The sequence below is a fragment of the Dipodomys spectabilis genome, unplaced genomic scaffold (assembly GCF_019054845.1).
Source record: "Dipodomys spectabilis isolate Male_0828 unplaced genomic scaffold, ASM1905484v1 ptg000019l, whole genome shotgun sequence".
In the NCBI taxonomy this organism is placed as follows: Eukaryota; Metazoa; Chordata; class Mammalia; order Rodentia; family Heteromyidae; genus Dipodomys; species Dipodomys spectabilis.
Window position 1 is genome coordinate 11,831,611 of NW_024870696.1, and position 15,973 is coordinate 11,847,583.

The 15,973-nt window shown below is 36.9% G+C and overlaps 1 protein-coding gene across 9 annotated transcripts in view; it reads right to left on the minus strand.

The window, feature by feature from the left end:
- Smg7 (SMG7 nonsense mediated mRNA decay factor) overlaps positions 1 to 15,973 on the minus strand; it is a 70,344-nt gene that overhangs the window by 25,025 nt on the left and 29,346 nt on the right. For all 9 annotated transcript variants that reach the window (XM_042674241.1, XM_042674242.1, XM_042674238.1 and 6 more), the window contains 4 exons: positions 14,390 to 14,507; positions 11,828 to 11,960; positions 2,021 to 2,192; positions 515 to 586 (listed from right to left, as the gene is read on the minus strand). In XM_042674241.1, the coding sequence (XP_042530175.1) occupies positions 515 to 586; positions 2,021 to 2,192; positions 11,828 to 11,960; positions 14,390 to 14,507 (495 nt within the window). The remainder of the gene's footprint in view (positions 1 to 514; positions 587 to 2,020; positions 2,193 to 11,827; positions 11,961 to 14,389; positions 14,508 to 15,973) is intronic.

The following is a 15,973-nucleotide window of genomic DNA, read 5'->3' on the forward strand; positions in this document are numbered from 1 at the left end:
TGAATTCAGCCAGACAACATGAATAATATAGTCAGACTTCCATCTCTGCTTTAGACGCTAGACTCTCTTTGCTACTAACTTCATTTTAAAGAATTGTTGCAAATGCCTATTTTAGGGCTGTTAAAAGACAAAAATACTGTATATTAGGTAACAGATCATTCCCTAAGGAAAAAATAGTTATTCTATAAGCAAATCACATTTATTAAATCTATTTATACTGCTTTACCAAAATAAAAATAATCAACTGGAAAAAAAATTCAGGGGCTGGAGATGGGGCTCAGTAATAGAGCACTTGCCCTAGTATGTCCAAAGTCCCTGCACCACAAAATGAAAAACAAAAAAATTCATTTGAACTATATGAAATGTTCAATTAAAAAGAAAAGTACAAAAAGTCAATACCAAAATTCATTTATCTCTTGCTTTTATAAAACTTGAAAGGTGAGTCTTGTGTTACTTGATACATTCTGTAAAGAATAAAGTGTTATATCAACCCCAAGTTGGCAGGTTCACTCACCGTTGGAGGGGACAAGCTGAGCTGCATGCCTATAGTAGGACTCCGCCTGGCTAGTCTGATTTCTGTATCGAGCTGAGAAAAAGAAAAAAAAAAGAACTTAGTTCAAACAAACACATAGACACACGCACATGCACACACACACACAACCAAAAGGGCATTTCCAAAGCATCTAAAGTTTTAAATTCTAAAGATAATAAAGGCATTAAAATTAAAGATCATTAAAGACAGAAAATACTCTAAAACAAATTAACTATAGGATTATGTGTGAAGTGTCCACCTGACTTTCCCTATTTGGGACATTCAGCATGTAACCAATGTTAAAGCTTACCTAGCCCCCATTTTCAGGTCCTCCAGTGTCATGCATCACCAGCTCCCACTATGGACTATGCTGGTGACCTGGAGCCGGCCCACAAGAAGGGGTGACTTATATGGCACTTAAAAACAAAACAAAACAAAAAACACTATACAATATGATCTGAAAATTATGTATTTCTTCAATTTCTTATTAAAATGATTTTGAAAAATTCCTCATACCTATTTCAGCAGCAAATATGTGTGTGTGCAAAGAATACATTCAAAGCAAAAACAACCTAAACACACTACCACTGAATCTCCCTGAGAACTCATGGCTTTCTTTAAAGTGACTACTCAAGAAGTCACTGATTTATGGCATTAAGAAACCTAAAATATTCACTTAAAAGCAGGTTCTCCATTCCTTGATGAGGACAAGCAAAACATAATCCTATAGTTAATTTGTTTTACAACCTTTTCAGGTCACCTTAAAGGAATGAACAAAAATAAGTTTTAATGTAGTCTCAAGATAAAATACACATAATAGAAATAGATATTTAACCTTTGAAGGGAAGCAAAATGAGCTTTTGCACTAGTAGGAAAAGAAAATGGCAAACTACTTTAAAAGAAGTATTTCAGAAACATTGTCTATTAGAAGAGTAGATTTTTTTGTTGTTGGTCATGGGGCTTGAACTCTGGGCCTGGGCGCTGTCCCTTAGCTCTTCAGCTCAAGACTAGCGCTCTACCACTTGAACCACAGCACCACTTTCAGTTTTCTGGTGGTTAACTGGAGATAAGTCTCACAGACTTTCCTGTCCAGGCTGGCTTTGAACCGTGATCCTCAGATCTCAGTCTCCTAAGCAGCTAGGAGTACAGGCGTAAGCCACCAATGCCTGGCTAGATTTTTTTTTTTAACTTAGAAAATATTATGGCATCAGTTTGAATTAAGTTTACCTTCAGTTAGTTTTGTTATTTGCTCTCACCTGTATAAAGTCTGAATAAAATTTAAGTCTTAATATGGACATTACTTTCTTCAAGATCCTCTGCTGATCCCCAAACATTAAGAAATAATAAGTTACTAAAAATACCTTTTGTAGTTTCCTCATATGACAATCTAAATAGTGTGTGTACACTCAGCTTGAAGGAATTCTTATTACTACTCCAAAGAAAAGACAAGATAATACTACTGTAAATTCTATCACACCAAAAGCTCACCAATGTCTCCAAGATGGACGAGGCAGTGCTGGCAGATATAGGAACAGGAGCTAGACTGTGGCTTCACTATGGCGCTGGTATACGTCTGTTTATTGCTAATAATTCCCAATTGGGAAGACTTCACACGGCATGGTAAATCTACATTAAACACTGTACACAGTTCTTGTAATAACTAAAAGGAAACATAAACAATATTTAGCAGTCAATTTGTACATTATTATCACTTATTGATGGTAATTTATTATAAATTTTATCCTTAAAGTATTAGGATATGTACTTAAACTAGCTTTTTTTTTTTATTTACCTGGACACTATTTTTTGATACATTCAGCAAGCAAAGAAAAGCATGAAATTCCATATTATCTGTCTCAAAAACACAAAACCATTGAAGACTGGTTTGGTTATAAATGTGACTTTTTTTAGCCAAGGTACCTGTAAGACTTCTGGAATTTCTCCTATTTCTTTTTCTTAAATTCTAGGCCAATTCACATGGCTTTGTGTATGTAACAGAATTCATAGACCCTAACTAGAACATCCATTCTTACCTCCTCAATTCTCAAAAGTGAGATGGGCTCTTCCCAATCTACTATCCACCAATTGTCTACTAAAACTCTGTCAATCAGATAATTCATGATGAGGTAGCCAATACAATGCTCATATTTCAACATCACTTTACTGGATTGCTAGTTTGATTTACAACAGTGGATCTTATGTTTGATCATTGAACTTTTCTAGTTCTTTGTATTTCTCCTACCAGTTCTTTTCAGATTTCTTCAAAGGCTTTCTTTTTCCTATCCCCACCATTTTTTTTTTTTTTTTTTTAAATGTCAGTACTGGGGGCTTGAATATAGAGACTAGGTGCTATGTCTTAGTATTGCTCAAGGCTGGAGCCTTAACCCACAGCTCTACTTCTGGTTTTTTTAGTTTTTGTTTTTGGAGTGGTTTACTGCAGTTACGAGTTTCATAGACTTTCCTACCTAGCTGGCTTTGAGCCACAATCCTCAGATTTCAGCCTCTTGTAGCTAGGATTATAGGTGTGAGCCATTGCCACCCAGGTCCTCTTCTCATCTCACCCAGGAGTTAATTCCCCATCCAGAAATTTACGTTCCATTCTCATCTATTCAAATTGTTACTAAAACATTCATTTAAGTATTTTTTCAAATATTATTTTGTGCACTCAAATATCTACTACTCTATCAAACAAATAGTAAGCAAAAGAGATACAAAGGTAAGTAAACCCGAATTCTCAAAGAGCTTATAAACCAGATAGGAGAGACAGAAGAGTGGGGAAAAGAAGGTATAAAGGTATAAGGAGAAGAGAAGAAAGCATGATCATGTACAGCATAAGCCAATAAAATCTTTTATATTCATAATGAAATTCATTATTTGATACTTCTATCTCAAGATACCTGGTGATAAACTGTGGTTAAAGTATATGCAGATATAAAGTTCTACATTTTTCAGATGAGGATGTGAAAGCAACAGAAACATTAAATGACTTGCTTAAGATTAGAGAATTAGAACCTTGAGTCTATCATCACACCTCCTGCTACACACAGAAGTCACAACACAAATAAAACACTCTAACGAGCTGACTCAGAAGAACCTTAGAGAGGCCACCTTTCCCCCACGATATGACTTGATTGTAAATCCTTTTCACCCTTTCTCACTAAACTAAGAATTATCTATTTTATTCTTCCCCTGTAACTGTGTATCTAACAATAAAGTTAGTGGTGGAGTATGTCATATTAAAAAGCTAATGGTGGAGAATGATGAAATGGGTGACATGGATCAAGTTGCACTGTAGTCATAAACTGCTTTGTTAAATGGTAATTCCTCTGCACAAGTACTTAAAAGATTTTTTTTTAAAGCAATTTCCTTGTCAAGACAAGACTGGCTTTGTGGGAAAGGATTATTGTTTTTTATTATTAACTATATTTTTAAAACAATGCACGGAATTGATTTTTTTTTAAATGCTACATTTGTTTTTGCCTTAAAAAAAAAAAAAAGTTAATGCCCCAATTGGGTCGCCAGGCAACAGAGAAGATATAATGCATGGGAATGGAACAAAAAATGTGTACGGGGGCAGTAGAATGGGGCTCCACAAAAACAGGTAACTCTGAAAGATAAGAAAACATTGGAGTATAATAAACAAAGGTAAAAAGTCACTGAAAACAGCCACAAAAATTAGGAAAGTCTGAACATCTAGCAAGAAGGGAAAACAAATAATCGCAAAAAGTCAAAATGTTTGGAACATAGTGCAGACTGGCTTTGTAATAAAATCTCCCTGAATCCTGGAGTTGTACATTCAAGTATCAGACAGAAAAGCTACTGGCCCAACTATCCCTTTGAGATCCAGTAACAAAGTACAGCCAAGAAGTTTGGCAAGTGCTGAACTTGTGACAGTGACAGCGGCTAATGATAAAGTCTCTTCCTAGTCCACTCTAATGAGGCATACATCTCCAGCACTCTGCTTAAGTTACATTTCATTAAATCCAAGACACCCTAACTTTCAAGATGAACCACTATTTTATAAAATTTTGTGAGAAAAAACCATTGCCAATCAGTGACTTGCCAGCAGTACTATTAATCTTGATATCTAACAAGTTTATTGCAAACTTATCTATTTTTCAGATACATTGAATATAAAAACAAGTTTTAGAAATGAAGTAACAAGTACTCATTAAGCTCATCAATGATATCCATGTTGTGAAATCTATTTTTTCACATTGCAAATACTTCTCTGCAGCACATCATCAGGGTTATTATTCACTTCTGCCCCACTGCAATGTTTTCTTTTGGTTTCCAAGTTACCTTTCTTGCTGTTTTTCTACTGCAAAATTGACTCCTCTTGTGCTGTCAGTTTTCATCTGAGTAAGGCAGGGCTCTGTTCTATAATCATAAATTTTACTCATCTTTGACCTTGCCACCAGGTTCTAGTTTGTTCACCTAATTACCTATTTGACATCCCCTCTTACATGTAAGAGGCATTTCTTGCATGATCTCAGCATGGTTCCTATCTTAGTTGCTCTTCTTGTTAACAGCTTTGACTCCTCTACTTGGATTCCACAGATGTAATCCAATCCATCAGAGAAAAGTCCTACTGGCCACACTTCAAAATTCTATTTCTTTCTACTACCCCGATAGCATCCTAAGTAACTTCCATTCCTGACCCTAATATCCAAAAAACTCTTTTAGGAATCTGAATATCACACTCTTGCTAACTCTCCAATTACATGTAACTTATTGAAATTAAAAACATTTCAGCCTATGAGGTCATATACTGATTAGGAATTGGTCTACTTCTTGAATCTAGTCGCCTAATCTGTATTGCATTTAGCCAAGATAAATGAAATATTGCTGTAACATCATTAATGTCCACTCATTAGTTATCATTATTTTAATGATCAAATTAAGACAGTATAAAAATGTAAAAAAGACCTATTAATGTTAATACCTTAAAGGTCTAAATTAAGAGTAATGAGATTAAAGATGTTTGTTGATACTTGTTCTACAACTGTCATGATTGGTCAGTTGCTGCCTCTGAAATGTAGGTAAGGGAGAATTAATGTTGATATTCACAAATTACCCCCCCCCTTTTTTTTTGATCAGTCGTGGGGTCTGAACTCTGGGCCTGGGTGCTGTCCCTCAGCTCTTCAGCTCAAGGCTAGCCACAGCACCACTTCTGGCTTTTTCTGCTTATACAGTGCTGAGGAATCAAACCCAGGGACTCATGCATGTAAGGCAAGCATTCTACCACCGAGCCACCTTCCCAGCCCTACAAATTACTTTTATAAATAGTTCTTCAATAAAAATTACAGCTACTTTGAAGGTAGAAGTAAGCAGTCAAGAGACTGAATGTTTGAGGCTAAATAGAGCAAGACCTTTGAAACAAAATACAAGCAAAAGGGCTGGGGGTATAGTTCAAGTGGTAGAGTGGCTTATCTAGAGGCATAGGACCTGGGTTTAACCCACTGTGCCCCACAAAAAAGTATTAATTTTGAAAATAACATTGTCTAATGTTTACTAGAAAATGTACTGCAGAAGGTGGGTTCCTTTCCTCTATCTCCCTGCTTCCCTACTTCAGTTGTATCCCAATTTTAGTTTTTACTGAACAGAGGAAGAAAATGAGATTTGAATTAGAAACAAGACTGAAAATTTAAAACAGGACTATCCTTCAGAAACAAATGTAAGTACTAATGTGAGCTTGGATATTTTACAGAGCAAAGCTGAAAACAGTGATAGGGACAAGGAAAAGATACCGTGTGTGTGTGTGTGTGTGTGCATGTGTGTGTGTGTGCGTGTGTAAAATTTTATCACTTTTTTCACTTAGTAACACTATAATTTTCTCATCTTAAAAAAACCATCAATATAATTTATAGTAATTTCATATTTTCAACTTTACAGTTATGCCAAAATTTAACTATTACTCAAGTGTGGAATATTTGTTTTGTTTTCAAATATTAAAACTTGCCTGGGCACTGGTAGCTAACTAAGCCTAGCTACTGTAAGCCTAGCTACTCAGGAGGCTGAGATCTGAGGATTATGGTTTGAAGACAGCCCAGGCAAGAAAATCCATGACACTTATCTACAATTAATCATGGAAAAAGCCGCAAATGGTGCTGTTGCTCAAGTGGTACACACACATATATGTGTGTGTGTATATATGTGTGTGTGTGTGTGTACAAAATCCATCTGGTCCTTTAGAAGCAATCATTATCAGCAGGTGAAGGAGACAGAAGGAGCAGTGGGGGCCAGATTCTCCAGGGCTGCACTCTAATGAATTTAAACAATCCTTTTGAAAAGGGAGTCCCTGTGCTGATCATGGGGCAACATATCCTGTATGGGAAAATCATCCACGTGGAAAAGATTGCATCCCTTGTCAAACAAGCTGCTGGGGAGCAAGACTGTAGTGAACCTCTCTGTAAGACTGGCACCTAGTACTGGGTGACTGCTCATCAAAAACAAGATCCTTTTCCAAAAAAAAAAGAAGAAGAAGTGATCATTATTACGATTATTAAAGATCCACTGAGCTTTTGGACAAAGAAAAATTATACTGCAAAAAAAAAAAAGGTAACTGGCACATGAACAGACCTCAGGACCAATGGAATAGAATTGATTTTGTTTTTTGTTTTTTTGTTTTTTGGTCTGGTCGTGGGGCCTGAACTCTGGGCCTGGGCTCTGTCCCTCAGCTCTTCAGCTCAAGGCTAGCGCTCTACCACTTGAGCCACAGTGCCACTTCCAGCTCTTTTCTTTTTGCTTATGTGGTGCTGAGGAATCGAACCCAGGGCCTCAGGCATGCAAGGCAAGCGCTCTACCACTGAGCCAACTTCCCAGCCCTGGAATAGAATTGAAAACCCAGAAATGAACCTACAAACCTATAGCCATCTAATCTTCAATAAGGGAGCTAAAAAAAAATAGAATGGAAGAAAGACAACCTCTTCAGTAAATGGTGCTGCCAAAATTGGTTAACTACCTGCAGAAAACTAAAGCTAGATCCTTATGTATCACCCTGCATCAGAATCAACTCCAAATGGATCAAAGACCTCGAAGTCAAAGCAGACCCTCTGAAAACTTTACAGGATGGAATAGGAGAAACCCTAGGCCTCCTTGGCACAGGCCGAAATTTTCTTAATAGAGACCCAGAAACACAACAAATCAAAGAAAGGTTGGACAAATGGGATTGCATGAAATTGCAGAGCTTCTGCATGGCAAAGGACATAGCTAGCAAGATCAATAGAAAGCCCACGGATTGGGAGAAGATCTTCACTAGCCCTACAACGGACAAGGGTCTCATATCTAAAACATACCTTGAACTCAAAAAATTAAAACCCCCAACAACAAATCTTCAAAGAAACAACTGCTCAATAAATAAGTGGGCTAAAGACTTAAAGAGAAACTTCTCTGAAGAGGAAAGAAGGATGGCCAATAGACACATGAAGAAATGCTCAACCTCCCTAGCCATAAAAGAAATGCAAATCAAAACAACATTGAGATACCTCACTCCAGTTAGAATGGCTAAAATCAAGAACTCTAATAACAACAGATGCTGGAGGGGATGTGGACAGAAGGGAACCTTACTGCATTGTTGGTGGGAGTGTAAACTTGTTCAACCACTTTGGAAAGTAGTATGGAGGTTCCTCAAAAGACTCCACATAGAGCTCCCCTATGACCCAGCAATCCCACTTTTGGGCATTTACCCAAATGTTTACAAACAAGACCACACTAAAGCTACCAGCACGACTATGTTTATTGCAGCATTATTTACCATAGCTAAGATATGGAATCAACCCAGATGCCCCTCAGTAGATGAATGGATCAAGAAAATGTGGTTTATATACACAATGGAATTCTATGCCTCCATCAGAAAGAATGACATTGCCCCATTTGTTAGGAAATGGAAAGGCTTGGAAAAAATTATATTAAGTGAAGTAAGCCAGGCCCAAAGAAACATAGGTCCCATGGTTTCCCTTATTTGCAATATCTAGTATATGTATGAGTCAAGCGGAAAAGGTCAGATAATGTGATGTTAGGAAAATGAACCCTTAGATATGTATTTTAATGTTTTTTTTTCTTTCATGCATTTGTTTCTAATGCATTTATAAGATTATCTCTTTGTTGCTTTGTATGTCCCTCCCCCACAGTATAACCCCTGCTTTCACTGTATTTGATGTCGGTATAATTTGTGGAGAGGAAGGGGAAAAACAAATCGTTTAAATAGAGATACAGGTGGACCCATTGCAACAATGAGATGTACAAGTCGTTATGTCGAAAACAAACTTTACAACTTTCGTGCGGGGGTGGGGGGGTGGGGAGGAAGGATGGGAAGGGATGGGAAGGGGAAACAAAGGAGGCTACAATGCTTGATAAGAAATGTACTCATTATCTTGCCCATGTAATTGTAACCCCTCTGTGCAGTATTTTCACAATAAAAAAAAGGTAACTCCTTTTTATCATATATATTTTTATTGTAAATACTGTACAGAGGGGTTACAGTTAGATGAGTAGAGTAATGAGTACATTTCCTATTGAGAAAACAGGTAACTTCTGTGCTTCAAAAAACTTCTAAATAAAGTGAAAAGATAATAAGGAACTGGTGAAATGTGCTATGAATCATGACCCTTTGGGAAAACAGTATGTTTCACTAGCATTTAAACTTTCATTTTTGTAGTGACTTCTAGTGACTTCCACTTAATGAACTGGTTCCTGGGGAATAATGCAGTACTAGAGAAAGTGTTTTATACATGAAGAAGCTCATTAAACAAGAAAAAACGATGTAAAAAAGTACAAAAGTACTGGTAGCCTATACATTAAGGTGTTGGTTTATAATGAATGAAAAAGATGAAAAACTCTTTGGACTTTGTATAATTTTAAATTCTTTAAGTGAGTATGTATTATTTTTGGTGGTACTGAGTTTGAACTCAGGGCTTTTCACTTGCTAAGAGAAGCATCTACCACTTTACTCCTCCAGCAGAATGCATTATTTATAGTTAGAAAATAATAGGCATTATCTATTATTTATTTATCCTCTTTAATCATTTAGACTAGATATTTCCTTGAAGCTAAAAGACTCATTTTCCTCTACATCTTGATAAGCAACAAGCTTTTGAGAAGTACTTGTAGAATGAAGTCTTGAAACAGTAATTCCTTGTTCCAAAAGCATTATTTTTTTCAGCAGTATAAATTCATACTGCTGAAAAATAAATTCTGAGAATTACAAATAATTTGTTTTTCAAGGCTAGCGCTCTACCATTTTGAAACACAACACCACTTCCTGCTTTCTGGTCGTTAATTGGAAGTAACAATTTCATGGACTTTCCTGCCTGGGCTGGCTTTGAACTCGATCCTCAGATCTCAGCTTTCTGAATAGCTGGGATTATAGGTATAAGCCACTAGAGCCTGGCTAAAATACATTTAATGATGAAGTATGATGAGTGTTTTGGGCCTAAATAAGATGTAATTTCTATAAAATTATACCCATTTAGTATCTTCCAACACAGAGATCCTTATCTCCCCTAACACACAGACTTTATTCAAAGAAATGGTGAGAACATAATATGGTCAGAATATAGGTAGGGGCAAGCAGCAAAAGGAGAACTGACCAAAGATTTCTTTAAGCACAAAAGCCTCAAAAAAACCTTGTCTTACAATTTTTTTTTTTTGGGGGGGGAGGGGGTCGGTTGTGGGGCTTGAACTCTGGGCCAGGTGTTGTCCCAGAGCTCTTCAGCTGAAGGCTAGTGCTCTAACACTTGAGCCACAGTGCCACTTTCAGTTTTCTGGTGATTAATTGGAGATAAGAGTCTCATAGATGTTCCTGCCTGGCTGGCTTTGAACTGTGATCCTCAGATCTCAGCCTCCTGAGTAGCTAGGATTACAGGCTGCCCAGCTTTTGTCTTATGATTTTAAGATGCTAATATTGTGTGTGTGTGTGTGTGTGTGTGTGTGTGTGTGTGTGTGTGTGTGTGTGTGTGTGCGCGTGTGTGTGTGTAATCTTAGTAGTTAAATTACAAATGGAAGGAAACAAGAATTTTCCAAAAGGACTGTGTTACAGTAAAGAAAATTCCATGGTCAGAAATAAGATTTATTGCTGAACATGGTGGGTTTTTATATGCAATCCCAGCTACTTGTGTGGCTGAGATCATAACAATCACAATTTGAAGGTAGTCCAGGCAAAAAGTTAGTGAGACTCTCAACTCAAGAAATAAGCTGAGCATGGTGATATCCTGCATTTCAGACATGTGAGAGGTATGAACTAGAATACTGTGGTGTAGGCCAGCCCCAGCAAAAAGCAAGGAGAATGGCTGAAGTAGCAAGCATAAAGGCCTATTTGAAGCACAAAAGCACAAGGAAACAAAAATCCTAAGATTTATAAAATTTTTATATTGCTCGACACAGAAATTCTATTGGCATATGGACAAGATAGGAAAATTCTATAAATAATTAACTTATTATTCAAGTCCAGAAAAGGCTACACATTTTTGTGTGTGTGTGTGCACTCAGAGGTTTCCAACAAATTTTATTTTGAAGACCACTGGTAGGCAGCTTTTAAGGACCAACATCTGTATACATTTCTATAAAATGTCCCATAAGGCTACACATTCCTTAGTTTAAAAATATTTTAAGCCGGGTGCAGGTTGCTCAAGCCTGTAATCCTAGCTACTCAAGAGGCTGAGATCTGAGTATCATGGTTCAAAGCCAGCCTGGGCAGGAAAGTCTATGAAACTCTTATCTACAATAAACCACCAGAAATCTGGAAGTGGTGCTAGGGCTCAAGTGATATAGCACTAGACTTGAGCTGAAGAGCTGAGGGACAGTACCCAGGCCCAGAGTTCAAGCCCCATGACCGACAAAAAAAATAAAAATAAAAAAAAACAAAAACAAAAATGAAGAAACACATAAATTGCACTGTATAAATAATACTACAGAAACTCATTTGATATTACATGTTTTGACTATTTCTATCTGGTATAACATACCAAAAAAACTTCATAATTGTAATACTCATAAATTCATATTTGCCCTAATACCACTTGTAAATGACTTTTCGCCATCTATCCCAATCCTATTTATATAGTTACACTTTCAACCTATTAAGCCAAAATATCAACCTTAATTTCTTAAAGGTTCTAATTTCTTAAAGGTCTTATGGTAAAATTTTGGACATTTGTATTCTCTTGAGATTTTAAGTAATCAAGTTTTGGTTATGTCAGATAGTGGTTATACCAAGAGCTTACATGAAGAAAAGATATGTACAAAATGCAGAACACCAATAATACTAGGAAAAAGGGTATATAATGCATAACTTACCTGAGTATAGAAGCCACTGGCTGCCTCTAGGAACAGAGAAAGGTTTGCCTGAACTTCACTCCGATTTGGGTTTGCTCGATTCTTTGCCTGGCCTTGTAGTGTTGTGATCTGATTCTTAAAGGCATGATTCCAGCTGAAAACAAAATGTAATTCTATTTGGTATAGCACTGACTCACTGGGAAGACACTGGTCCCCCTGAGAACAAGAAAGAACTATCTGTTATAATTATACCATATTAGGCAGTAAACCTGCATTAAAGTTATTCATTTAAATAACTTTATGTTTTCCTTTGAACAAGACTAGTCATGTAGGAAAATCCAACTGACCTTAATAGACACTTACCAAATGTTAGAATAGTCATTTTGAGGCTTCAGCTATTCATCTTTTAGAGCTACTCTGAAGTCTACTTAGGAATCCCGGAACTAATCAGAACTAATAGGTAACAACAAAATGAAATATTAACAAATTTCCATTTATTGTGCCAAAAATAACTGACTCTACCCTATTCAAGCAATGGGTTAGGCTTTGTAAATAATACATTCAATCTCTTATTTTTTCCAGTTATTTCCCATAGAATTTAGTTTTATTCCTATTAATAGTTTTGCTTGTTTATTTTGGGATTAACATTTTCTTTACAGCACGAAACACAAACCACATTTCAAATTCCAACTACTTAATATAATGCTAAAATATGGCATATAGGGCTATAAAATGCCTTTCATTAACTAAATTATATAATCAGTAACTTGAAAATCATTGTGATAGGGGGGTGGTGGCAGAGGTTTACAGAAGCAAAGATGATAAGAGTTTTACCATCTACCTGGAAAGTAATTGTTTATTAATTTTTAAGGCTACTTAAAAATAGTCTTTTAGGGCTTAGTGGTAGAGCGCTTGCCTTGCATGTTTGAGGCCCTGGGTTCAATTCCTCAGCACCACATAAGCAAAAAAAAAAAAAAAAAAGCCGGAGTGGCGCTGTGGCTCAAGTGGTAGAGTGCTAGCCTTGAGCTGAAGAGCTGAGGGACAGCGCCCAGGCCCAGAGTTCAGGCCCCACGACCGGACCCAAGAAATAAAAAAATAAAAAATAGTCTTTTGTGTTTTATTTTTCTTGTGCTTGCTAGGCAGAGTCTCTACCACTTGAACCACATCTCAAGCCCTTTTGGCTTTAGGTAGTTTTCAATTAGGGTCTCATATTTATGTCTGGGCTGGTCAGACCAAGATCCTCTGCTTACTTCTCACACAGCTGGAATGACAGGCACACATCATCAAGCTTGGCTTTTTTATTGCATGAGATTACGTCCTTTTAACTTTCTGCCCAGACTGGCCTTGAACCCCAGTTCTCCTGATCTCTGCCTCCTAAATAGGTAGGACTACAGGCATTAGACACCTTGTCCAGCTAGCCCCAGGATTTTTTTTTTTTACAAACACTATCTCAATATTATTAATAGCTTTTTATCCTTAAATCTAGTATCATAACATGGATTCTGATTGGTTGTTATTTAGTTCTATTATTAGACTTCCTAAAAACATAAGGCTGGGGTGACTCAAATTTAAGAGTGCCTGCCTAGCAAACATAAGACCTTGGAAAAACGGTAGTCAATACCCCCACACCAAAAAAACAAAAACACCAGTAAAGGAGGAAAAACTAAGTCTCTATTCCAATTTAGGATAATACATATTACTAGAAAGAATATTCCTAACCGATTTTCATATTTCCATCAAGATAATGTTCTGCCAATTTTTGAGGAAAGGCCTTATTCTAAAGGCATTCATTTACTCACTTGGAAATCTCGTTAACTGCCATTTCACCCTTCATAGAAAGAACAAGTAGAATAGTCTAGATACATAAAATCTTCCTTTAGTTTTATTAGGAAGGGGAAAAGGAAATATCAATGTATTTGATTAACAAGAATGTTCTGCCAGGAACCAGTGGCTCATGTCTATAATCCTAGCTACTCAGGAGGCTGAGATCTGAGGATCACAGTTCAAAGCCAGCCCGGGCAGGAAAGTCCAGGAGACTCTCATCTCCAGTAAGCCACTATAACTGGAAGTGGCACTGTGGCACAAGAGGTAGAGCACTCGCCTTGAGCTGAAGAGCACAAGGACAGCACCCAAGCCCAGAGTTCAAGCCTCATGATCAACCAAAAAAAAAAAAAAAACTTCTTTACAAAGCAAATATATTTTCCTGTTGGAGAAATTTATAGAATCACAAATACCAAAGGAAGATTTTTCTTTCTTTTTTCTATTTTTTTGAATCATGACTTTTAATATAGAATTAAAAACAAATATTTTCAGTAACTGAAATATACGTATTTTTCTGATAGGAATCCTAAAAGAACTGACCTTAGTTAAGATTCCGCTTTCTGAATTTCTTCTCTTACCTTCTTAGCCGAAAAACACTAATAGCTAAATATTCTGTTTTAAAAAGTCAAATATTATAATTTCTTTGTGTTGAAATACTTAAAGTGCATTAAAAAACAACAACAACAAAAAACTCAACCAACTAGTTTTAAAGTCCTGGTGAGATTCCTGATCTACAAGAATATCTTAACTGGTAATACTTACAGATCCTGTTCTACTTTCTTGTCTAAAGCGTATTCCAAATCAGTAACTAGCATTTTCTGGTACAGGTCCTGCAGAGCCTGCCTGGATGTCCAGACCTCAGCTGGACCCAGCTTAGAATCTGAGTAGCAAAACAAAAACACAACACATAGAAAAACAGCTTAATCCATATACCACACAATTCTCCTTTCTCCATTCCCAAGCAAGTCAGTTGTAGCTTTACATTATAACATTTCAAATGACTTTGAACTTCTCACTAAAGAATAAATCTAGTATAAAATGCTTTTGTATGTATGTGTTTGTCTTTTAATTTTAAAATAACATCATGAAACAAAAATGGCTAAAAAAAAGGATTCACACCTCCTTTGGATTTCTACATATATCTATCACAAGAAGCGATATGCCTCAAAACAAGTAATTTCATTTGACATAGTATAGTATGGAGTTGGTTCTGTTTGCCCTCAAAGTAGTTTTTTCCCGCTTTTTATTTTTAAAAATGTTTACAAGGTCCTTATGGAATTTTCATGTCGCTAATCATCTAGCAGCTTTTTTGGTTACTCCTTCTCTATTTCAACCCAATAAAGCCCAAACAGTGAGAATTATTTTAATGTAGAACACTGCTGTGAGCAATCTATATTTGGTATGTGACATGAAAAAGGCTAGCAGAAGTCTGGGATTAGCTGGGTCCTGGTGGCTCATGCCTGTAATCCTAGCTACTCAGGAGGCTGAGCTTTGAGGATCACAGTTCAAAGCTAGCCCTGGCAGGAAAGTCATGAGACACTTATCTCCAATTAACCACCAGAAAACTGGAACTGGTGCTATGGCTCAGGTGGTAGAGTGCTCTCCTTAAGCTGAAGAACTCAGGGACAGTGCCCAGGCCCAGAGCTCAAGCCCCACAACTGACCCCCCCCCCCCAAAAAAAAGTCTGGGATTAAACTTCTCACAAGACCAAATGAGAGACTGGGTAAGACTGGATGTAGGACAAAATTAGGAATACACGCTATGACTATACATCCACTGTAAAACTGGGGTCACACTTTTTGCAAGGTAGAGCCCCTGGAACAGTTTAATAACTGATAGTAGACTGCCTCAGTAGAACTTAATAATGGACTTTCAATAACCAGCTAAGTAACTTATTACTGCACAACCGCATAATTCTCCCTTCTTAAGAGTAGTTATTTGTATCTATAGCCACCCACAATCCTGTTCTGAAAACAGAATCTTCTGTATATCTGAGTTAATTATCACAGAAGTTTGCTAGCTAAGCCTTGAGCTGAAGAGCTGAGGGACAGCGCCCAGGCCCAGAGTTCAGGCCCCATGACCGGACCCCCCAAAAAAAGAAGTTTGCTAGCTAGTAAGCATAAAGTCTAGTATCAGCTCCTTGGTCTCTTACTGTAAGTCTTTAATAGCCAACAGACTTAGTAATTCTTTAAATATCAATAGATTTAAGAGATTTATTTAATTATGGATGATAAGAAATAAGACAACAAGACAGTATCAATACTTAAGAAAAAGCAAATGGGGCTGGGAAGGTGGCTCAGTGGTAGAGCACTTGCCTTGCATGCTTGAGGCCCTGGGTTCCATTCC